The sequence below is a fragment of the Periplaneta americana genome, chromosome 8 (assembly GCF_040183065.1).
Source record: "Periplaneta americana isolate PAMFEO1 chromosome 8, P.americana_PAMFEO1_priV1, whole genome shotgun sequence".
Lineage (NCBI taxonomy): Eukaryota > Metazoa > Arthropoda > Insecta > Blattodea > Blattidae > Periplaneta > Periplaneta americana.
Window position 1 is genome coordinate 86,525,895 of NC_091124.1, and position 26,315 is coordinate 86,552,209.

At 37.7% G+C, this 26,315-nt stretch overlaps 2 protein-coding genes across 5 annotated transcripts in view; one reads left to right on the top strand and one right to left on the bottom strand.

Annotated features, from left to right (window-relative positions):
• The window catches only part of LOC138704857 (alkaline phosphatase-like), a 670,581-nt gene that overhangs the window by 27,682 nt on the left and 616,584 nt on the right, over nt 1-26,315 (bottom strand). For all 4 annotated transcript variants that reach the window (XM_069833189.1, XM_069833188.1, XM_069833187.1 and 1 more), the window contains one exon: nt 3,959-4,133. In XM_069833189.1, the coding sequence (XP_069689290.1) occupies nt 3,959-4,133 (175 nt within the window). The remainder of the gene's footprint in view (nt 1-3,958; nt 4,134-26,315) is intronic.
• On the top strand, nt 21,682-25,829 carry LOC138704859 (uncharacterized). Its single transcript, XM_069833191.1, has 2 exons — nt 21,682-22,197; nt 25,051-25,829. Exons 1-2 carry the CDS (start codon nt 21,822-21,824, stop codon nt 25,566-25,568), a joined length of 894 nt encoding a protein of 297 aa, XP_069689292.1. The 5' UTR covers nt 21,682-21,821; the 3' UTR covers nt 25,569-25,829.

A 26,315-nucleotide genomic window follows, 5' to 3' on the forward strand; every position in this document is an offset into this window, starting at 1 on the left:
ATGTTGTACAACCGTTTTCGTCGTAATACTTGTGAACAAATCATACATTTAATATTCTCATCATATGGACAGAAAAAAATGCATCCTCCCATTCTTTGTAGAGGTACATGGCTTCGAGAGAGACATTGCGACGATACGCCACTCGCAGGTCAGAGACAAATACAAATGGAACGGAGTTTGACTCCAGTGGGTGGATGGGGGTTGTGGGAGGAAGGAAGCAAGAGAAATGCATAGCTATCATTGCGAGCCACAAAGTGCTCGCGAGTCACATTTTCGCCACGGCTGCTCTACTGTGATCGCCTCTATTGAACTCCATGCAGTTGTTTGTTCTACCGTTGTCGGCAGTGTATATCAGTGTTAGTATCCTGCAATGTTCGAACATGAGAGAGTCAACCAAGACATTACAAACTTCGTCTTATTTCATATGAAAAAATAATAGCAAGATGTGCTAAAATTCTTAAACGGTTAAAACATAAAGTGGCGGGAGTGGTGGACAGCGAATATTTTTATAACAAGGTGGAAGGTGGAACAAACACGACAGGCTTCCTTCTGCAGAGCGAACATCGGCGAATATAGAAACTTCACCATACTCTACAACTTGAACCGAACATAGCGCCAGTAATGCACAACGATAGTCAGTGTAAAAAATCGGCCAAATACGAGTGCAGTGTGTCCACAGTCCAACACTGTGGAAGTTCAGTCGTAATCGACGAGTGAACTAGACACCAATGGGGCCTAAGAGTTTAGTCACACCAGTCAGTTGGGTTTAGAGTTTGTTAGTGAGTTGGCGTGTTACTCAGTTTTGTGTTAAAATTTAGGCTTTCCCTGGAATAACAATTTAACGTACGTTACGTCGTTTATCCATTTCGAACATATATTGAATTCTTAATAGTAGTCTATATCTCCCTCCTGAAAAAATATTATTTCCCTCCAACAAAGAGCCTTCTAGTAACAGTTCCAATGCTGTTGTACGAGATATAAAACGTTTGATGCCCTGTATCTCAAATTCAAGGTTTTTCAGTTAAGTTCTTGTTCCAGAGAGCGCCTAATATTTTTTTTTACTTAGGTATTAACGACGCTACATCAACTACTAGGTTATTTAGCGTCGATGGGATTGATGATAGCGAGATGGTATTTGGCGAGATGAGGCCGAAGATTCGCCATAGATTACCTGGCATTCGGCTTACGGTTGGGGAAAACCTCGGAAAAACCCAACCAGGTAATGAGCCCAAGCGGGGATCGAACCCGCGACCGAGCGCAGCTATGGATCGGCAGGCAAGCGCCTTAGCCGACTGAGCTACGTCGGTGGCTCTCATATTGTTACCAATTTTTTAGTTGGTTATTTAACGATGCTGTATCAACTACTAGGTTATTTAGCGTCGGTGAGATTGATGATAGCGAGATGGTATTTGGCGAGATGAGGCCGAGGATTCGCCATAGATTACCTGGCATTCACCTTACGGTTAGGGAAGACCTCGGAAAAAACCAAACCAGGTAATCAGCCCAATCGGGGATCGAACCCGCGCCCGAGCGCAACTTCAGACCGGCAGGCAAGCGCCTTAACCGACTGAGTCACGCTGGTGGCCTTGTTACCATTGTGCATTAAGTTTCATTTTTTATTGTTAGTTATGCCAAGGCATGAGTATAGTTCTGGAACAAAACAAAATTATGTTCAATCTACATAGTACATATAAAAGCAAACACGTGCAGAACAGTGGTAAGGCGATTTGAAAGAAAATGTTCTGGCAATCCTTTCCAATTAAGGAAACTGTTCGTCAGCATAAGATTTACGAATGCTACCCAGACCATCTGTCGGACTTAGATAATAATCATTGAATATACAGGGTGGTAGTGAAATAGTCTTGTAGATTTGCAGAGCGAATAGTTCATGTTATATGTAACAAAAAACTATAATATCATATTGGTGGAAAGTTTATAGCTTTTTAAGGAAAAAAAATAGTTTTCAATAACGTGAACGGTTTTCTTGTAAATTTAATTAAAAAAAAAACCCCTAAATTTAAGTCATTGCACGAAGCGAGCTAGTGGCAACGTCTCGGTAGAATGCAGCTTACGTACGGAAACTCACTGAGTTCGTTGATCTCTTACATCTGTACCATGAGTAGAGTGTATTAGCGGTGATGTTGCCGGACTGCTGAAACTTCCAACTTAATTTTCTAATTAACCGTGCATTTAATCACAAAACGTAATATAGGTTTTCTATTCATTTAAGTGTACCCTATCGTCCCTTTCAAGCTTCAAGATTACTTCACTTCCACTCTGTAAGGGCGCACGATTGTGCTGTCTAGCCATCAGGACTGTATGGCTTGGATACTTCCTATAGCATGACATCCAATTGAGAAAAGTGTTATCAACAAATGTCCTTGTTTGCAATACAAAATATTTATTTACTTTTGGACATTGTAGACTGTAGTGGAATTATTTCATATTAATTGTTTCGGAAAATACAGTAGTTAACATACAGAAAATGCTATGTTGAAGGAAGTGTTGTTTTTTTTTTAAGAATTAATAAATCAATGCATAACTCATTTTAATGAATCATTTAAGACACTGTATCAATTGCGGAGTTATCTAGCGTTGGTGGAATTGTTGATAGCGAGGTAAGATCGATGACATTCATCTTATAGATGGGGAAAATGTCTGAAAAATCCCAACACTGTAATCAACTCTAGCAGGATTCGAAATTACGCCAGAGTGCTTCTTACTATTGAACTATGCCAGTAGCAATAGATAGATAAGTGAATAAGAGAAAAGTAAAAGTAACGTAAGTCTAGTACCATTTCTGGCTACAAATGCAGCAGAACTGGATGGCATTCCGGCAGGACAATATATTTCACTTCCCAGAGGGATCGAATATGTCCGTCCCTTGTTTGTGTTTGACCAGAGTTGTTCTAAGCATAGGGTGACCAGACGTCCTCTTTTGTCCGGACATGTCTTCCTTTTTAGGTTTTAGTCCGGGATCCGGGCGGATTTTTAAAAAATAAAGAAATGTCCTCCTTTTGTTAACTTATATGCCTGATATTTTAAAATTATCTGATTTGACGCCTTTTCAAGTAATTTGCCTGTAGGTGGCAGCAGCATCGACGGAATATACTCTTTGCCAACTATCTTCGCGCCTCCTTTTTACGGTAGTTGCTCAGAGGTAGCTAGTAAATCGAGAGATCAGGGTGAAAATGTAAATCTAAATAGATATTTTCTGTCCTCTTTAATAAATAGCTTCCTTGAGTTTCATATGTAGTTAACTGTAAAATCGTTATTATTAAGTTTTTTATAATTACTTTGTAATAAAATATACTGTATTAACTTTCTTTCAAGTATGATTTAAGCCTAAATATGTACTGTAAATATTTTGTAATAAAATAGACATTGACGTATGGGTAATTTGAAGTATAACATAGGCCTAAGCCTAAATCTAAGTACATATTTTCTGTCCTCTTTTTTCGAACAATGTCCTTTTTGAAGCTTTGTGTCCTTTTCATCGACGTAAATCTGCTCACCCAACCCAAGCAGAGTGCTTGCGCCATGGCCACGAAGTCTAGTTTTCCAATATATCGTTCAACTTTGCCCTGAAGAGTGATGTAGAACGAAGTGAACAAAATACTTTTTGCACGAAGACGAAGAATGGATAAATAATTACGGTAAGTAATAATTAATAAATGAACAAATAAAATTATTTAAAATATTATAGAGAACGGCTAGATCCACCATATATACTAAACACTAAAGTGTCAGGGAGAATGGTGTGATATAGGACTAGGTAACATCAGATTTAATCTCGTCCAGAAACATCCTTTCAAACAAAAACGAGAACGAAAATAAGTGTCAATTCCATAATTACAATTTGTTCCCCATTCATTGCCACTGAGGAAAAGACGCAACTGAATGTCACTGCAGTGTTTATCAACGTGATATATTGCTAATTAACTATTAATTAATTTACCTTGCTCCTGAGCCCAGTTTAGTATTGAAGGTACTCTCGACGAGAAGCTGGAATAGCAGATGTTGAAACGACCTGTTGAGTCCAGACCCACAGTCTCGTAGTTGGCCTTTACGCCACATAGTAGCGCTGTAGCACATGCTGAAGATTCTCCGATTTGAGCGTCGTTGTTGTATGTCTGAAAAAATTATAATGATGGTAAAAATTATGAAATAATTAGGTACTTCTAACTTTTATAAAGATAATATAAACTGCCTACATTAAATGTCAATGTCTTCCTGGCCATGTGATCCGTCCGCATGTCGTAAGACCACCACTTATGTATGATAACAGAAGACAAACACAATCCCAATCCACAAGGAAGGGACACTTGTTACAACAAATCGAATCTATATTCGCTGTTGTGGCTAGAATCGTTGCCACTTGTGGTAGAAAAGGGGATACAGAAAATAAAGTTCTAAATGTAGCGTAAACTGCTTCGCTACACTAAACTAGTCGCAAGAAATGATCCAACTTCTGACAGTTCTGTAACGTCTATTTTTTAACTCCCTTCTATCCGCTACCCGCTTGAGCTTGCCAATAGAAACTGAATTCGTCTTTCCGGCGGCGCAAGACAAGTGAAGATGCCATTGCCACATGGATCCTCAGCTCAATTTTCTTATTGTAAACACTTTCGCGCTAATCAGTACTGAATACAAAATCTTTACCTGCTCCCTCGCCTGCTGTTTGTCTCCGGATGATGGTAGGCGGAATGCTGTTAGCTGCAACACCGTGCTCTGGCCATGTTCCTTCCACGTGCTTCACTATAAACATTAGAAGTCGATTTTTTTCGTAAGTATAGTAGCTATTTGAGTAAACTTCTCACTTGTTATAGGTCTCGCAAGCATGGATTACCGTCGACAGGAATGCGAACGAAACAATTCGATAAAGAAGAGCGGGCGACAGGAAAGGTCACGAGATAACTTGAATGATATTCAAGAGTACAGTCGGAAGAGAAACGATATCGATAGAATCAGTCTTGAATTGTGATAGTTACATTATTACATTACGGTTTTAGTCTCAGTTCCACTGCATGTGAATACGTGTCTTGTTCCAAGTGCGTTTATTTTATTATGTAGTGATGGAGCGTTCCCCTCGGAGAGTATCATTATTTTATTCGTAAACATAATGTTGCGCGTTTAATTCGCTTCGAATTTTTCTCTTGCTACGCTCTTCATTTCACAGACGATGTCCCCATCTGTTCATCTTCTTGGAAGAGGCAGTACTTCCATCGGCCAGTACGTCTCGCTCCCTCGGCGTGTCAACATACACACATCAAAACTGACAGTAATGCCACCACTGTTTTCCGGTAATCGTTCCTTGAGCGAGCTATAGCGATGGCGAATCAGATGCGTCTCAGCTTAAATGACAGTGGAAATCCTACTGATCAGTCTTCGGGGTCCATGGTGGATTTCAAGTCACTGTCAATGCAGATAAACCTAGATTTACCAAACGATATCACAGTTTGTTCCTAACAGGTCGCCATGGAAAATCCTATTGTGAACGCATGTATTAATAATTCTGGTTCCGCGCCGCTAAGTAGAGAATTTGAAATTTTGTTATATAAGCTGATGGGTGTTTGCTCTTTGGTCACACAATGTTTGTCATTCTCCGAAGTTTCACTCTAACTTTGACCGACTTCTACGCGTAGGAGACGTCAAACTGCCTGCAAGAAGAGAGAAAATGAGCACGCAGGACACATAAATCACAGAAACATTACTGGTACCGCCGTCTGACACTACTGCCCACACGCCTCTTCACTTTCCAGTCAGAAAAGCTAAAGGAGCAAGGCAACGATACTCGGCCCTCCTACCGAATTAAGAGAGTTCACGAAAGTGCTAACAAGCTTCACGAATAACATTATTGTACTTCATAATTTAATGTCAATATAGCATATCCCATTTTTTCAGTTATATCAGGATCATATGTAGTCTCTCGAGCAATAACTTTGTTTTACTACAAACCTAACGAACACGGGTTTTGTTTCTGGAAAGAAACTGCAAACTTATCTCGGTCCTATAATGACTGGATTTTTATTGATTATTTTACGACGTTTTATCAACTGTTATAGTTACTATCGCAGACCTTGGCGTAAATAACTCGACTGAGTTACTGCAGACTACTCCTTAACTCCCCAGTCACCTTCCCCGGCTGAGACTGTAATGTTTTGGTGAGGTACGAGCAACAGAGAAGTCAGTGACAGGTTGTATCAACGGGCATCATAGCTTTTGCGAACTTTCGACTCTCGCTGGTCGTTTAAATTCCACCACTGTTGCACAGTCTTACTCTGCGTTTGTTTATAAGGCGGTGTAAGCGAAAAGGACATGGGTGTAGGGTTTCTGCATCCCCTTCACTTCCCCTCTTATGGCTAGGATTGGTCTAGCGTTTCAATGAGATGAAGGTGATAATGCCGAAAGTTACCCAGCACTTGCTCTTAACCCTTCGTTTTGAATATGCACTTAAGGTGTCTGGGTCAAAAAAGATCCGATTAATTTTTCGATCCTAATGAGTTATTCTTACGAAAAAGTCATTACCTATATTTTTATTTCTATATTGAAATTACATGCTCTATTTGTATTATTGAAATTAACAACTGTTAATCTTATTATGCTCTCTTAGTGAATACAGAATGTTCAAATTTCAACTATGATGATCACACAATGCGTTGTTTACAATTTATTACAGCAGCTTTTACACGTGTATGTAAGATGATTCTTACGCGTGAATTTATTGCATTTAACACACTTCAATGAACTTTTGTTTTCTGTTTTTGCACAAAGATGACACCTTCCCCTCTTCTTGCTTTCCGTGCAATTTTCATTCGACGACAAAGGAATGGACGCATGTGGTGCTTGCATTCTTTCTTCAACGTCTCTTGCAGCCTTTCCTCTTGGAAGTTGATCACGTCTCTTTATTTCTTCTTCAACGAACAACTCACCGAGTATTGCAAGAAAGAGTCTTCTTTTCTGTAGGGTATTTGGTTTCCATTGATGATATGTTGCCTTGAATAACACATATGGGGCGTTCAGAACACAAGGAAATCAAGTCCACTTTTGGTCAATGGGAGATATTTCGTCTGTACATACTTTATGAGGCTACTTTCAGAGCATAAAACAATCATGTACTCAATATCTTTGCAGTGGTGCAGATATTTAAAGTCACGCTTACATTTAATGGGTAATTAACTACATAAACAGCTTTAAGTCTGATTTTTTTTTAAGTTTACTTTTGTGACTTGATTCCCTTGTGCTCTGAGCGTCTCATATGAGTTATAAGCAGATATGTCAGTTATATTTGAGAATACAACAATAGGCCACCACTTTGTCTTCCGTTTTACTGTATAATGGACTACCATTTTGTCCAATGTGTCCACAGCTCCTTTAGTAGTATTATAGTCCAAAATAATTTGAAGTTTTTTTTGGTGCCTTCACTGACTGTTCCATCGTTGTGCAGAGTACTTTGTAGAACAACACATTTGTTTTTTTTTTTTCTAGAAATGTATGATACAAGCGTCGTGTCTTTCGTAAAAACAAACGTTGATGTGGAGTCCCTTTGTTTCCAGTAATTCTAGTGGGATGGAAGACTTTTTTCGCATTGTTCCAATCATATTATATTTCTCTTCAACAGCATTTGTCTTAATTCATAGGAGATGAAGTTATCGCAAGTGATGTCATGTCCTTTCAGGCTACAAGATAAATCCAACACAACTCTTAGACCTTGATTCTTTTCAGGGACAATACCTGGTATTCTTCCAGTATATGGCTGGATAATCCATACATAATTCGTATCATTGTCAAAAGTACCCAGAATTTTATATCGTATTTTGCCGGTTTACTTGGTATATACTGTCGAAATGGACAATTTTCTCGAAATGCAATAAGTTGCTCGTCTACTGTGACGAACATATTGGGATTGATATTGAATAATTTGGGCAATATCTCTACCCATTTCTCCCACAGGTCTCTAATATGTGTAAATTTATCTTGTTCGCATCTTCTTATTCGGGTCTCGTGGTCACCAAATTTAATAACCTTAATGTTAATGCTTTAGATACGTGGAATGTAGTCAGGCCTACTTTGTAAAGAACTATGTAGAAATGTATACAGTACAATTAATATAACTTAATAATTGTACGTATGATTTTATTCACATTTCATATATCTTCAAGGCAATTTTATGAAAATAAAGTGGAAAAGAAAAGCTAAATTTCGTACTTAGTGTCCACACCTGTGGAGTAACGGTCAGCGCGTCTGGCCGCGAAACCAGGTGGCCCGGGTTCGAATCCCGGTCGGAGCAAGTTACCTGGTTTTTTCCGGGGTTTTCCCTCAACCCAATACGAGCCAATGCTGGGTAACTTTCGGTGCTGGACCCCGGACTCATTTCACCGGCATTATCACCTTCATTTCATTCAGACGCTAAATAACCTAGATGTTGATACAGCGTCGTAAAATAACCCAATAAAATAAAAAAAATAACTCGTACTTAGTTATTCATTTGGTTTCTTATAAAACAATAAACACTTTTAAAATATATCCATTGATAGATTACATAGTTTACATGAAAGAAGCCACGTGTAGACGTAAAATTGTAGTCTACGACACATCAATGGTCTACTTTCCAGTTTGTAGTTCTAATCCGACTACATTTCACAAGAAAACAGAACTCGGTTACGGGCCCGCTGGTTGTGGCTGTAGCATTGATCCGTGCCTGCTAGTCCCTGGCGTCCCGAAGAACGCGAGGTTAGTGCCGCACAGACTGGACACTAGACTAGACCGTAATATACTGCGTTGCAGTCAGTCATCTACTGAGCGCCGTCTTCGCTCAAACGTATTTAATAGCTTTTACTTCACTTCACGTTATGTTCTTTCTTGTAATTACTCATTAACAACATGGTTGTAACGGGGCTGTGCGGTGATGGGAACAGTTGAAGATCATCCAGCTGCTGACAGGCAAATATCATTACTCTGGTAGGTGACTGATAGATGGGTTTTTTGTTTTGTCGATCTAAATCATGTAATCATGAACATTCAAACGGATAAGGAGAGTTTTTTGTACATTGCTATCTGTCCCATTCATGTACTGAAAACAAGCAGTGGCGGTATCACGTCGCTCTACAAGCAGGAACAGAAGATTTTTATAAGAAATCGGAAGAGGAACAATTTCGTTTTCCTTTGCTCAACGATTCAATTAGATTATTTAGAAGCAACAAAAGGCATTACAACAAGTCACACTGAATACACAGACATAAATAGAATTATTATTATTATTATTATTATTATTATTATTATTATTATTATTATTATTGTTATTATTATTATTATTATTATTATTATTATTATTATTATTATTATTTTAATTTGTTATGTAACGACGCTGTATCAACTACTAGGTTACATAGCGTCGATGAGATTGGTGATAGCGAGATGATATTTTGGCGAGATGAGACCGAGGATTCGCCACAGATTACCTTGCATTCACATTACGGTTGGGGAAAACCTTGGAAAAAACCCAACCAGGTAATCAGCCCAAGCGGGGATCGAACCCGCACCCGAGTGAAACTTCAGACCGGCACGCAAGCTCCTTAACCGACTGAGCCACGCCGGTGGCTTATTATTATTATTATTATTATTATTATTATTATTATTATTATTATTATTATTATACTTACTTACTGGCTTTTAAGGAATCCGGAGGTTCATTGCCGCCCTCACATAAGCCCGCCATTGGTCCCTATCCTGAGCAAGATTAATCCAGTCTCTATCATCATAGCCCACCTCCCTCAAATCCATTTTAATATTATCTTCCCATCTACGTCTCGGCCTCCCCAAAGATCTTTTCCCCTCTGGCCTCCCAACTAACACTCTATATGCATTTCTGCGTTGTGTAACTTTCTCCATTCTCCTGTAACTTCATCCCTTTTGGCCCCAAATATTTTCCTAAGAACCTTATTCTCAAAAACCCTCAATCTCTGTTCCTCTCTCAAAGTGAGAGTCTATTATTATTATTATTATTATTATTATTATTATTATTATTATTATTATTATTATTATTATTATTATTATTATTATTATTGATCAGTAAATGTTATAAATTTATTCTTCTGTACGTACATGCATATTTTTAAAGTCTCTTCCCTTGAAGGATAAAATTACTATCCTCGTTTCATAATGTCTGACAGGCGACGTAAACATTGCCGGCAGAGGAGGAGAGAAGTATAATATTGCTATTCAACCAATGGCAGAGATCTCATTCCACGTTTATCTTGAAGTTGAACTGTCTGAAGCTTTATACCCGGGCCCAACTTCAAGACAATGAGGCTCTGCCATTGGTTGAATAGCAATTAGGCCTATACTTCCCTCCCCCTCTGGAGGCAATGTTTACATATCCTGTCAGACATTATGGAACGAATTATAGGCTACATATCAATTTTAAGCTTTTTAATCTTTAGATAAGTTTATCTATTACCAGTTATTTACTAGTTATTCATTTAATAATAGCCTAATATTATAGAACAACTGATTCAACATTATATGCTTTGTTAGAATGGGACGAGCTACAGTATTAAACTCCATTATCCTATGCTTAAAACGTCTGCAGCTAAGATATTTGCGTATTTTTCTTCTACTTATGTCAGCAGCTGTTTTCACAAGTTATACTTATTAAACACAAAAACAGGTCCCGCCTTACAGAGGAAAACATAGTGCAGTTGAGAATTTCCGTGTGTAACATTCAGCCGGACTTTCTTTCCTTTTCAGAAAGATGCACAAAAATAATTTAAGGTTAAAGTTTTGTTACAATTATTAAGTTAATATGTATCTGTTTGAAAAAGGGGTTTTCTTAGATTTTTAATGACCATACAAACCTGTTTTTCCTTATTAAATTATTCATTATTTAATATAGAACGATTTGCTTTCTTGCAGTAAAGCTATTGAGATTAATGAATATACTGTTTGATTATAATAAAGCACATTCTGCCTAGAGATAGACAGGAAATGAGCTATGGAATGTTGAGTTCAGCATGTGCACGAACCACACTTCACTGGCTGTAGTATTCATGCCAAGTATAGTCTGGATCAGCTTACTTAATACCCTAAGGGTGAAACCTAACCATTTTTCCACTATTACTAAATATGCTAGTGGATTATAGTGATTTTCTAGCTTTCAGGTTGAATTTTATTTTTCAAACTTCGTTTCGAATTTCGGGTACTGACAAATACTACAACTGGCAGTTATTTTCTAACTGTTATGTTGGCAGCAATGATTTCGGTTTACAGTAAAGCAAACTGATGAAAATGCAAGTAGTAAATACATTTTTAGGTTAGGCCTCATGATCGTAAACTCTTTAGTGAAAGCAATAAATTTCATGTTACATGACAAAATATAATGTATTATTAGATCATACTAATTTCTCCTAATTACCAACATGATATGCGAGAATCCAGGAGGAAAATATAATATTTCATAAATAAATTATTGAACCATTTAGGAAACACCTTGCAACAGAAAGATGAGATGTAGTAAATAAACAAGACAATGTTATTGTTAACACTATATTATTATTATTATTATTATTATTATTATTATTATTATTATTATTACTATTATTATTATTATTATTATTATTATTATTATTATTATTATTATTATTATTTCAGTAGGTACGGAGTATTGTGATTTTATCCTCTTTGGTGATATCTGGTATTAGTTGGCAACACTGAAGAGACGGCCAAATTAGCCTTTTAAGAACTAATCTTATAACTCTTATAAGTGATCCTGACTATACCTCTCTCCCATCTCCGTATTTCTTAGGCTGTTTCTCGCGTGTAATCACAGCCGTTCGAGTTTTGGTCACCGCTGATCTAAATAATAATAATACGCTTTTGCTAAATGTGTATAAAATACATACATGTACTGTATATATAAATATATATATATATATATGTCTATATATATTAGGAATTTTGAAGCAACCCAATACAGCAGCCATGGACATTCTTGTATTGCCACTGTGGCCCCCGCAGGCTTGTCGCGAGGGATCCCCACTCCTCGCTCAGTTACTTCAGTACTACCCAGTTCATTGTAGCTATAATACGTTTCAAAACATTGCAGAGCAGGATGTCTGTTCCAATGAATCGCTTTTGCAAAAAAGAATGGAGAAATGCATACTTTACGACTTTTAAAAATTAAAAAATTGTTTTATTAAAAAAATTATCAAAATCAAACTATTGAGCGCAAAGAGGCATTATAAAACACATTCTAAATTGCATTCAATAAAAGGTGTATATTCACAGAATTAGCTGTTAAGGGGAGTCTGTACATCGAATTTCGACAAAAAAAATGAAATTGTCGTTTTTTTCATTTTTCGGTAGTTTAATATGTGTAAAATGATAATATGATTTTATTCCTTGTAATTGTCAGCTTTTAGCCTTATTTTCAGCAAAAGCGTGCAAAAATTGAACAGAAATGGGGGATGGTTTACAGAGCATTTTGAGATGGGGAGCTTGGGATCAGCGAATTCAGATTGGGGAGATTTGAGACACATGCAGATCAACCGCATGAGGTGGACAGTGAAAAGAAACACATCTATGAACCAACAATCCCGTTCTATAAAGATAAATATAGCCTGTCTCACATTGATGTAATAGGTCTGATGGCGGGAGCACGAGGTACCATACCCTCCTTCTTTGCCAACAAATGTAAAAACCTGGGGCTAACACACAGCATTGTGAAGGAAATAGCCATTAGTTCCCTCAAAGGATCGGTTCAGATACTTAAAAATCACTTGTATGGAAGTGATAATGGAAATTTCAAGTTATCTTAATCGATGGCTATTGATTGGTTTAGATATCAATGTCAATAAATCCGTACTATTATTTTTCTCCCAATATATGGCATTCAAATCATTCTAACGTATCTGATGATACTACTATCCCTTTCTTAACTGCAAATGAGCACAAACGCTACTTAGGTGTAAATTTTTCTGACGTTTTGTATATTCGATTCTCTAACCGTTTCAAATGTAAATCATTTTACCTTTTAGGTGTGTTTCCAAATTATATGTAATACGCTTGGTCAAATCTGACAACCTTTTCATAAGGGAAGCTTAATTTATTAGTTTATTTTTAATATATATACAGAAAATGCTATCAATGAAAAAAAAATGTTTCTTGCCAATCGCTCAGTGGAATTTTAAATTTATTTAGCGGGTTGTATACATAAAAGTATGTTACATATGCCCTATTTTTTCTACATTTATATCTTTTAGTCGCCCTCGGTAGCGTAGTTGGTATAGCGCTGGCCTTCTACGCTCTAAGCACACTTAAATACCATCAACCTGGGCCGGGATCGAACCCGCAACCTCGAGCACAGAAGACCAGCGCTATACCGACTACGTTACCCAGGCCGACGGTAGAGATAAATAATTTGGTGTGAGATGCTACTTCGGTATTGGTGTAGGCTACAGTACAGTATGTTGTATTCCGAATATTTGTGTAGTAATTTAACAGAAGCTGCTAGGCCCGAGACACAGGGATAGAATTATAGTCGGTGAAGGTTGTAGAGCTGGCCGCGATCTTGACAATATAGTTAGCTGTTTCGTTGCCTCAGAGTTGTGGCCTCTAACCACAGTACTGTAGAGAATGATTTGATTTGCCCTCGCAAGAGTAACATCACTTTTTTCGTGACTTGAACTGCTAGCTTTTGTTTAAACGGGCGAGTAGAGCGGCTTTCGAGTAAAAGTGAATTGCGCACCTTCTGCTGGTGTATCCAGTTGTATGGGGCGCGTGGTAGCGTCGCAGTTAGGGCATAACGTTGCAAGTCGGAAGGTCGCGGGTTCGATTCCAGATTTTTCTATTAATATAATCCTTCCAGCCGCACTATGGTCTTGGATTCTACTCAGCCTCTAACAGAAATGATACTAGGGGCATTTCCTTGGGGGTAAAGAGGCGGTGGGCACGTAGAAGTGACATTCCTAATGCCAATAAATGCTGATTGTCTATAAAGGTGAGCCTTAATCTCTGGCAATCCAATAGGCCGATTTGGCCTGCCATGGGGTTGGGTTGGCTTTACTTTACTAGTAGATTTGTTTTGTTAGGTCCAAAAACGAAGTGAAACGTAAATAATGCCCATCCCCTACAAAACTAATAAATTCTAGACGAATCGAACACAATAAGAATGAATTAATACAAATAATTTTTAGTAAAAATATTTGCTGTGATTTAGAGGGGAAAATATGAGTAAGAACTCATCTGAAATGTTGGACAGGTGATATCCATTTGCTCGCCAACAGGGGCTATCTACTCCAACATTCCTGATTATGATAATGATTATGGTGGCGAAGGAGGAGGAGGAGGAAATGAGGACGAGTTAAATATGTTACCATTTACTAAACCGAAAAATGAATTTAAATCGATCTCTTTAAATGGATGAAACAGCAGTAGTCGTCGTAGAAGCAGCAAGTAGAGGGACATCATTTTATTTTTACTTAAATTTTTATTGTACCTGAGTTTTTGAATGTACTCCACTCCCACCCCTTCTACTAGTAAACTTCCAATCGTCCTCCACACAGAACCAAGGCCGCGTATGCAGTCAAAGTGCCTTACGGTGATGCTAAAGAGTACTGAATTAGTGAGTATAGTACGTTCCAGAAATATCTTCGCGTTTTTCAGTGACGAAAGAGCTTTTCGTACAGATACTGTCGTCCGTTTGCCTACGTCGCATCCCGGTTTCCTCCCTCGCCCCTCTGTAAAGGCTAGTAGCTGGGCTGCCATAGCTCTTTTCTGAAAACATTAATTTCTGTTAGGAATTGGACATCTACGTAATATTATACAACTGCTTAAAATAACTTAAATAAAATGGCTTCCCACCTTTCTACGACCCTGCGACGTAACTACATGGATGGAAAGTAGATAGCATGTCTGAGCAATTTTATCTTTTCGGATCGGGCAGAAGTGAAGATTGAATTTACAGTACGTAAGGTACTCTTTTATAGAGTAGGTATAGGATTATTTCAACATGAGTTACTAGTATGAAGGACGAAACTGGTAATTGAAATTAGGTACAATAGTCTATAGTGCGATAATATGCACATTAGAACTGAAGCCTGTATCGAAATGAACGGCCACCATTTTCAAAAATGTATTTAAATATCCATATTATGATTAGTTTTCGATTTAACTTCATTCTCTAAATTGTACGCTAATGTGCTGTAGACAGTATAATATACACTGCATAATGAATACGTCCGAATGGATAGCTCAGTTCGTGAGTAAAACACTTATTGTTAATACTGTACTGATTTTGATTAAACGAAAACCTAATGAAAATTATCAAATTCAAAATCGCGATGTTTCCTAGTTTACGTAAAGGGATGAACTACTTTTCTTCCCTCCTATACCTAGTAAAGTGATTTGTTTGTATTCTACGCCAGTATCATCGAACTCCAGTCATGGAAGGGGGTAGCAAATGGTGTTTCCGATTCTCAACCGTTAATCCAAAGGTATAGCCGGGTTAATATTGGAAATGTTAGTAAAAATAAAATGATGTCCCTGTGTAATAATAATAATAATAATAATAATAATAATAATGATAATAATAATAATAATAATAATAATAATAATAATAATAATAATAATAATAATAATAATAATAATAATAATAATAATCTTTGTGTTTACGAAAATCTCTTGTTCCGTTTTTAGCTACTCATTTCTCTCGTGGACGATCAAGGTCTCTTTTCCCTCTTCGTTTCTACTTCAACGTTTACTTTGGCATGCTTCCTTCATTCGTTCCAGACTATTTAAATATCTGTAGCTCATTCCGCATATCTTTCTTTTTATTTCTGTTCATTTTATAGACTCGAACACTTTATAACAGTTTCATTTCGGCTAACCGTGACTTGGCTTTTCGAGGGATGGATTCGGGAGAGATTCATACATTTAAATTATATTGCCCCATTTTGCGCCCCATAAGTTATGTGCCATAATTGTTCAAGTCTAAAACGTGATATGAGTGGAATTCTTGAATTTGATGCGAACAGGTCGACCATCCTACCTTAGCGCTGACGAATCAGATTCCATCCCCAGACGAGTAATTTATATGCCTAGATCCGCAGTCCCAAACCCTTCCTATATCGGTATCGGAAAGCCGTACTGCTTCCAAGACTTCTTTCCGGCTTAGTTTTAACTATTGCAGATGATAGATGAAATGAGGGAAAGGTGGGGAATGTTGGTGGAATGATAGATAGGGACGGAAGTACTCCCAGAAAAATCTTCTGCATCGTCTACTTCGTCCATCTCAAATTTCGTTATGACCTAGCTGGGGATGAAACCCAGGCCGCCTGGATACAAGACCAGCGCTCCAGCGCTTGTCACAGATGCGACTTGGGCTAAACTTAATCTAATAACCAGTCAGCACATTTCTGTTCCCAAACGTACAGCGGATCAAGTAGTTTCTTCTGGTACAGCTACTACGTCACGCGGATGTATAAGCAGGGTAGAAATGTAAGCAGGTACGCATGGGATTATAAAATATATGTCCCTGTAACGTCATATGACGTAGAAAGAACATTATCTTAGTTTAAACACATTTTATGTGATGTTCATAAAACATTTGCATATCATAACTTCAGAATATATGTTTTCATTCACTGCAACGGGATACGTTTTAATAAATGAATTATTTGTATATATTGTGTCAAATGTAAATATTGCTAATTTGTGTATTGATTTTTGTTATTTTTTGTCCCTATAATGTCTTGTGACGTAGGAAGAACATTTTGGTTAGCTTAAACAAATTTTTACTGGCAGTTAATCTCAGAATATATGTTTCTATTCACTGTAATGAAGTTGATTTCGTTAAATTAATTACTTAATTGTATAGTAGAGATGAACAACGATCGAGAAAGCGAGACTAACAGCGCCCGCAAAGCCGAAAATCCGCACGACAATGTTGTATTACGTCGCGTCCTTGACGTAAAGACTACGAGTCTTCCGAGACTCGATATTGATCATCTCCCAAAGTCCCGAAGTCAAGCAGCCTTGAATAGCCACAGTTGTTTATACCTGACTGAACTTCTATCTACTTTGGCAACTGTTATATATGTATAAACAATCAAGTAGCCTATTTGAAACATCTCTACCTTTCAGTGTATAATAATCCGTTTCCCAGTCTTTATTTAATTACTAGGCAGTTAGTTTTGCTCATCTCTATTGTATACGTATATTATATATAGAGTACTATTATAGTTAATGTGTATCATGTTTGCTGCTGTATTTTATATATTGTATAATATACTAGTTCAGTATTATTATCGATATAATTATACTTGCTGTCATATGTAGCACTAATATTTTGTACAGAGCTAGTTCCGCAGTTTTAGTGCGTTTATATGGTTAAAAAGTAGCTGGACAGATCATTTCAATTTAGTAGCAATCCCACTTACAGTAAGTCATGCTCCATTATTATTATTATTATTATTATTATTATTATTATTATTATTATTATTATTATTATGTGCCGAACTAGGTTATACCACAGTCTAGTATATACAGTCACGGAGCTTGAGGAGTTGAAGTTACTAGGAACAATAGACTGTGCCGGTACTATTTCGCATTGTCTGTGATGAGGCGATAGTGGCGATCCTAGTGGTTAGCAACTATCTATGGATGCATATTCCGTACGTATTGAGCTTCGCGACTGTATATACTATACTGTGGTTATACCTTTCGTAGCGTCCTGACGTAAGCATTTAGAGTTAGGGTTTGAACCCTAAAACTCCAGGATATATTAACCGATAACTTCCCTAACTTGCTATAGGCATCCAACAAGGAAAACTCGGTGCGCAGAAACCAGCGGGCGTGACTGTTTCGCGCAGATGACGTATGCTCCCGTTTCCAGCATGCTCTCAAGCCTATTGCAGGGGAGTAAGAGGGGTATAGCATGCGCGTCGCGAGGAGTCCGAGCTGAGTTTTGTTTGTAGGATACCTATAATAACATCTTTTTCATTCAGAGTTCACATCTCATATTCATGTAGTGAAATTGGTATTATTGCTACTATCATAGTCCTACAGCATTTTCCCACTTTTCTGTCTAAACTGTCAGATTTTCAGACAGTTTCCATAATCCCTAATACCAAAAACGTAGTTTTTAGGATTCCGACTGCCTGTGTATATAGATTCCTCCTAAAGTATTTTACGATATTTTTATATTCAGTGTCAACGAGTCAACACAATCGGTTACGACGAGCATGAATTACAATATGGTCAAGTAAAACAACCAGAGATACATTCACAAATAGCGTAGCTGCGAGTGAATGTACAAAAAGTGACTAAACAACATAAGTGATATTTATTCCAACTATTTCACGAATATAATAATAGGCCTATAGGCTACGGTATATCAGACCTAACATTAACAAGTTTTGCATATAAATAAGAAATGTCGTTTAAACCAATAAATTAAGTGTTTACAATAACAAACGCACGATCTTTCTTCATATCAATTTTGTTTTCAATGTAACTTGATCAACGCTGAGCAACCGGCGTAGCTCAGGCGGTAGCGCATTTGCCTGTTGATCCGAAGTAGCGCTCAGGCGTGGGTTCGATTCCCGCTTGTGCTCATTACCTGGTTGGTTTCTTCCGAGGTTTTCTCCAGCCGTAAGGCGAATGTATAGTAATCTTCGGCCTCATCTTGCCAAATACCAGCTCATTATCACCAATTCCTTCGATGCTAAATAATCCAGTAGTTGATACAGCATCGTTAAATAACCAAGCCAAAAATCATCACTGAAATTACATGCTTCGAATTGTTCATATCCCTGTGATGTCATATACCATCAGATGCTAATATAGTTGTTATGGTGAGTTTTAAACAGATTTAATAACCTAGCTCACTATTTTATTGCTATTCAAGAGTAGAAATCTCACTATCGAAAGTTATTATACTATTAAATCATAATATTGAAGGATTGAACGTTACAGAGGGCCTAATAATTCTATTAATTTATCACGATTTCGGCTTATGAACTGCAGCTGGCTTTGAGATCTTAACTATTCTACAATATGTTCAAATTATGAACTGTAATGTGAAGAAGTCACTGAAACAGAAGAGCAGGAAGTTCGCTCGTAAATAGACGACAAATTAATTAGAACCATACATAAATAAGGAACAACTATTTAAACTCGAATTTGTATTTGTAATTACATTTTCTATATTCTCTTGATATGTCAGCCAGATCTGTTTTGTAAGTCACTGCACTTTATATGCGCGTTACGATTGCAATGTGGTTATTGGTTATTATTGATTCCGCAAATAAATAATTGCCGGTTAGGTTCGATAATTTGTATGCGATAAATATATATAGCAATATTGTATTATTTTATACGGCTCTATTTGGTAGAACTTCAGCAGATTCTTACACACCATTGATGAGTGACTGTGTGAAACAGTCTACAAAATTATACTGTATCTTCCTTCGAAAATTTCTTGGGAGGAAAAAAAAGGTTTAATGGCCAAATATATATGATTTACTTGCAAAATTAAGTAAATATAGCCGATAGTCGCCTTGAAAGCTCAGTTGGTAGAGGGCTGCCTTACGATGACTGCAGGCCCGAGTTCATATCCCATTAATGGCGAAGTTACATTTTTGGTGGACAAAGCCAACGTTGCTGAGAGGTTTTCTCGGGGCTCTTCTCTTCATTCCACGAACACTTTCCAGAATTTTCCTTTCATTATTATCTCCGTATCGAAAAATATAATACCAATTGTATTGTGTTTGTGTGGCCCCGAATCGGCCGCTTAAGTTTTTTTTAATGATTCCCTACATTTTCCGAACTCATCAAAACTAAACTCCAAACTAAATAAATTGTAGTAAATGATACCAAGACATTTTTAAATTTGAGTCTAAAAGGTGACATCACACTTAAAAAAAGGCTCAATATTGGGAAAATATCAACAGTTGTTTCTAAAACATTTATCGTTTCAATTTTTGTTGAGGTTCGATTCAATTTTATGGTCCTAAGATTTCTAAAATTTCCTAAACATCACCAAAGAATAGCTGTTTTTTTTAATACATATGCGCAGTCGTATTGCATAATGACTCATACATTCATAGTTTTCTGCTCAAGAGCAGGTCTTTCACTGCAAACCCAGCATCTCCAATCTTTCCTATTTTTTGCCTTCCTCTTACTCTCCCCAAACAAACTATGTATCTTAATATCGTCTATCATCTGATATCTTCTTCTACACTGAACTTTTCTCCCTTTTTAATATACCTTACAGTGTCCCTTCAGTAGGCACTTTCTTCTCAGTCACTGACTCAGCCAATTCCTTTTTCTCTTCCTGATCAGTTTCAGCATCATCCTTTCTTCACCCACTCTTTCTAACACAGCTTCATTTCTTATTCTGTCTGTACATTTTACACACTCTTTTTCATATCCACATTTCAAATCATTCTAGTCGCTTCTCTTCACTTCGTCGTAATTTCCCTGTTTCTGTCCCCATACAATGCAACACTCCACACAAAGCACTTCACTACTCTCTGCCTTAGTTATTTTTCCAGAAGTCCGCAAGAGATGCTCCTTTTCCTATTAAAAGCTTCCTTTGCCATTGCTATCCTCCTTCTCACTTCCTGGCAGCAACTCATGTTACTGCTTATAGTCCATCTCAGGTATTTGAAGCTGCCCACTTGTTCCACTGAGTCATTTGGAATTCGCGCGTTTACCTTCTTTATTTTTCTTCCGATAACCATGGTCTTGCTTTGTTTGCATTTATCTTCATCCCATACTGCTCAAAGCTGCCATTTAGTTCTATAGGGGAACAACTTACAAAACTCCGTTGGTCTGCGCATGTGTCAATCTTAAAGAGTGACACAATATACTATTCACCTCCTCCTTCCTAATTGTCAGCTAATAGTAACACGTACTAATAGCAGTGATGCGTCAGATGGCTTGTCATTCCGTGGCGACAATGGTTCAGATTAATGGAGGGAAACTCCAGACTCCGCCTCAGCACAGCGATAAGGTTTAGTAACCTCCTATAACGAAGTTTTGCCAGTTGTAGGCATATAGTAGCATATCTCTTATTATCGTTTTTTCTTCTGTTAACAATTTCGTATCATCCGCAAATATTATACATGAAGAGTCCACTGCAAGAATGATGGATGTCATTTGGAATACATTTTGCAGGAGAAGCAATTGAAAGTTTGAAATGCTTAGCGCTCAAAGCTTAACTGTGATTTTCCGATCATTACTGGACAATGACTATCAGTGTTAATGCCATATAACTCTCTATGTACATTCTATATGTCTTAAGCTATGCATTGACAGTCTTGGTTCATTTTCGACAAGAAAGTGACATCCATTATTCTTGCAGTGGACTCTTCACATTTTATTCTTCTTTCTCCTACAATCACTTCTACCATGTTCTGAAAACATTTGTTCACTGAATCCTCCAAGTTGATGTTGAACAGGGTAGGTAATAATGGGCATAATTGCATAATGACAATGAAGATTAATAGATTTATAATAGGCCTAACTGTTACAAAATTATTTGTTCTATGTATGAGTACTATAGCGAATGTCTTAATAATGTCATTTATTTTATAATAGCCTGTATAACTCATATGTCTAATTTCTGTTACTGTTAAATATTCTAATGATTTGTTTACAGCTGCTGTTTGTACTTCAGTTTCGGAATGTACCCGAGGTACAGCCATCTTAAAAACTGTTGATACACATAAGATAATATGTACAAGAAGAAATAATTGCATGGGTGAAGAAAGTCGACGGTAGAATAGGTCGCAGAATAGGATCCTGCCTATGCGGTCAGCATGGAAACTTCCACACCCCGCCGCAACAGCCTGTTCTCCCCGAGCTACTCGTCGTCCATGAGCGGACTGTCCCCTCTGAGCGAGCTGAAAGCTGAAGAAGCCGAGAGCAGCGAATCGTTGTCGTTGGGACACATCCCATTGCAGAGTGCGGCGGACTTGCTGGTACTGCTGTCTCCTGAAGACCGCGTGTTCGAGAACGCCTCCTCGCTGAACAGCAGCGAGCTCTCGTCGCAGATCTCTATCCCGTTTTCAGACGTCTCGGTGGACGAATGTGTGAGGAGAGCAGACGCCAGAGACAGAAGACTTGTCAACGAAGAGGTCATGGCCTTCTCTTCACAGTTCAAGGAAGCCATGTCGCAGTGCAGGGAGGAACAGAGTAAGACCATCAATGCCTCCAGTGGCATTCCACTCTTATTTATTTATTTTTATTTCAGTAGGTTATTTTACGACGCTTTATCAACATCTTAGGTCATTTAGCGTCTGAATGAGATGAAGATGATAATGCCGGTGAAATGAGTCCGGGGTCCAGCACCGAAAGTTACCCAGCATTTGCTCATATTGGGTTGAGGGATAACCCCGGAAAAAACCTCAACCAGGTAACTTGCCCCGACCGGGAATCGAACCCGGGCCATCTGGTTTCACGGCTAGACGCGCTAACCGTTACTCCATAGGTGTGGACTCCACTCTTATTATTTTTCATTACATGAAGTTTGAAAACAAGTCATTGCGAGCTGGAAAAGTCGATTTCTAGATTTTCACGAAAATATAAGTTGTCAGCATCCCTGATATTGAAATAGAAGATTCTAGCATGTCTTCTGTCATCTGTATACCGTGTTCCCACTCTGTTTTCCCCTAAATCATTTCATGCATTTTATTCTTATTGTATGTACGAGTCATTTCAACTGGAAATGATGCGTATGAAATACACGTCAGTTCTAAATGAATGAAACAAATTTATGTAATTAGTATGAAGAAATTATTTATGATAGACAAACATGTAAGGTATATCAATGGACTCTCAAAAAGTTCTACTTACGTCACAAACATTCAATGTGGGAGCCATAGTGTCCAGACGATAGCCGAGTTCTTGCCATACACGAGACAGCATGTCCATATTTATAGTTTCGATGACAGTAATGATAAGCTGTCATAACTCTAGCAGATTTTGTGGCAGAGATGGCATATAAACAGAGTCCTTCACATAACCCCTCAGTAAAAAAGTCACAGGGAATTATGTTAGCTGACCTGGGTAGCCAATTACGAACATACAGCATTTTTAATTCCATATTTGGATTCAGCGGTGTCGAATTATAAATAATCACCTATTTTCGTTCAAAGGAGCAAAAAGAAGTTTAAATTTGTCTATCAGTGTAATTTGATCTTATTAAAATTTATTTTAAATTCCAGTTTTTTTATAATTGAGATAAAAATTTCTTTGGCCCTTATTTATTTGTAGAATTGGAGAAACATAAACTAAATCTTTGAACCAACATTGATTGCTCATATCAATTGAACTAATTATTACGCTGTCATTTATTGGCCTATATTCTATATTCTAATTATAATATAAAATACGGTAATTATAATTTTTTATAAAATTTACAGTTTGCCAGTTATTTACTTATCACATTACATTTAATTCCAACGGAGGACTGGCAATAGGGCGTTCTCTGCTCGGGCAAGCAAATTGAAGTGCGAATTAAAGTTACACGATGCTGCAACACGCTAGCAATGTTAAGATTGTGAAACACAGGTCATTGCTCTTTGATTTTTTTAAGTTGGTTATTTAACGACGCTGTATCAACTATTAGTTATTTAGCGTCGATGAGATTGGTGATAGCGAAATGATATTTGGCGAGATGAGGCCGAGGATTCGCCATAGATTACTTTGCATTCACATTACGGTTGGGAAAAACCTCGGAAAAAACCCAACCAGGTAACCAGCCCAAGTAGGGAACGAACCCGCGCCCGAGCGCAACTTCAGAACGGCAGGCAAGCGCCTTAACCGACTGAGCCACGCTGGTGGCTGCTCTATGATGCTGCGACTGCTCAGGAATTGCATTACTCACCAGAAAAATCTCAAAGGATCTACTTGAAATTGATTGGTGATGATGTACATGTGTAGAGAGTTTTCATGTTTCTCTCGAGGTTTTATCCCTTTTATCTTTAGCGTATTTTTTTTGGGGGGGGGGACTTTTTGGATCTGATATTTAGTGGATACATGGCGAAAATCCCGTCAACACGATGCCGACGTGTCAGCTAAGGCAATACAAGATATCCCACTACCAGTGGATAAACATTAATGCCTTGGGTAGGATCTCAATCCATGGCTGTGGCTTCCACACACATTTACGCTTCTGAGTTTGTGCGTGTTGGTTAATAACAGTTTTATTATTTATTTTACTTTCTCTTTCGATAACAGGGAGTGTCAGGGATAATGAGGTGATTAAAGCAAAGCTTAAACCATAGAAGTGGGATAAACAGAAAAGTCAATATAAATCTCAGCGCACCTTTCCTGCCTCAGTTCCCTCTAAATTAATTTTGAGGCTGGTTGAAGTACATGACAACATTCTATCACAGTCTAGTATATACAGTCACGAAGCTTGAGTTGTGAGGGTGCTAGGAACAATAGACTGTGCCTGTACTAATTCGCATTGTCTGTAATGAGGCGACATTAGCGATCCTAGTGGTTAGCAACTATCTATGGATGCATATTTACTACGTATTGAGCTTCGTTACTGTATATACTAGACTGTGATTCTGTGTTAATTGGCAAAGAATATAATATTAATTTTTATGAATATCTGGAAACACTGATGTCACTGGCAACAATGAGGCCGATGCTTTCATTAAAATGGGACCTTATTATGCTGTATTGAACAATATGTAGGCCTATGTGTCTACTAATCTTTCGAAAAGCGATGGACTCGAGGGAAATTTATTTGAGAAACTCAGAAGAGCTTGCAGTGGCAGCTTTCTAAGTTGTTTGTTTAATTCCTGAAGATTGGAGGAATAATGGATCAAACCAATACAACTTAAATGTTTCAAAACCATTTTAGACATCTCTCAAGGAGAAGTCTGCAGTTCTCTTTGCTAAGACATCATAAACGAACTGAACTACAACAGCTGGGTCTGTGGATACCGAATCTCTCATATTTCAGTAAAACATCTTGAAACTGAACAGTCATGCAATGTCGAATTTTTTATCACAGTGTATCTAATTTTTCAGAAATAAGTCTGGGACCAGACGACGTGTCTTCCGTATCGACGATGATGGCAGAAAACGCGAAAGATATCCTCGAGATAGAACAAAGACTTGCGGCCGCCAGAAGATCTGAACCTCGGCCGCCTCCATCCCTCTTGATGTCGGGGCTATTGGACTCCATAGCAAGGAGCATCGACGAATTTCGATCCACAACACCAGAACCAGAAGAACCTGATGTACTAGAAGACGAAGGCGACGATGAAGACGAGGAGGACAACGAACAACCGCGCCAGGCTCCCAAGCCGAGTGCTCCTGCACTGAAAAAGACGTTGGTGGAGGATGACGAGCACTACGATACCAGCTCGGGGCTGTGGAGGATGTTGTCTGCGTACGACAATTTAGTATTGTCGCAACCGGGACAGTCTTATCGTGAGGAGAAGCATTGGCTGGACACGGACCCCGTACCATGGAGCATCATGGAAGAGTCCAGAAATAAGTGCTTGGAGTGGTTGGAGAAGCATCATGAACAAATAGGAATCTGAGAAATTTTCACAGACGATCAGATGGAAATTTAGGAGGGTCTGCAGTGCTTGCAGTGGATAGACAGGAATTTCAAACAGAAAAAATAAATGAAGTTGTATGACACAGACGACCACACAAAAATATCAGAAGTGAAGTGCTTGAAATGGTTGGAACTATTTTTGCTTATAACTTTCGACTCAGTCATTTCCGGACCATGGTTCCTTATCTCAAATTGATACATGTGCCCTTCGCCATCATCCCTGAAAGTTTGTAACACCACCTCGGAAACACTCTGTATATATATATATATATATATATATATATATATATATATATATATATAGAGAGAGAGAGAGAGAGAGAGAGAGGAGGGACTATAGGGTCGCTTAGGGACATCTCGACACGCTAAGATAAAATGTTAATTTTGGGACCAATTTATGCAAATTTTATTCCAATTTTTCCCCTAATATGTATGGATATTTTCCTGTATATTTCACATATCTTGTGTCAATGTGATCATTTTATATCTCTGTATTAAAAAAAATACAAATTGATGACGAAGTATCGACTTTTCCCCATAATGAGGAAGATTTCGATATAATATGACAAATACAGGAAATACTTTAAAACCCAACATTAAGAACACAAATTTTGCTCCTGAAATATTTATAAATACAATAACATATATCATAACAATATTATATAATAATGTAATAATATATATCATATATAATAATTTTTATTATCCAGATTGTTTGATGAACTAA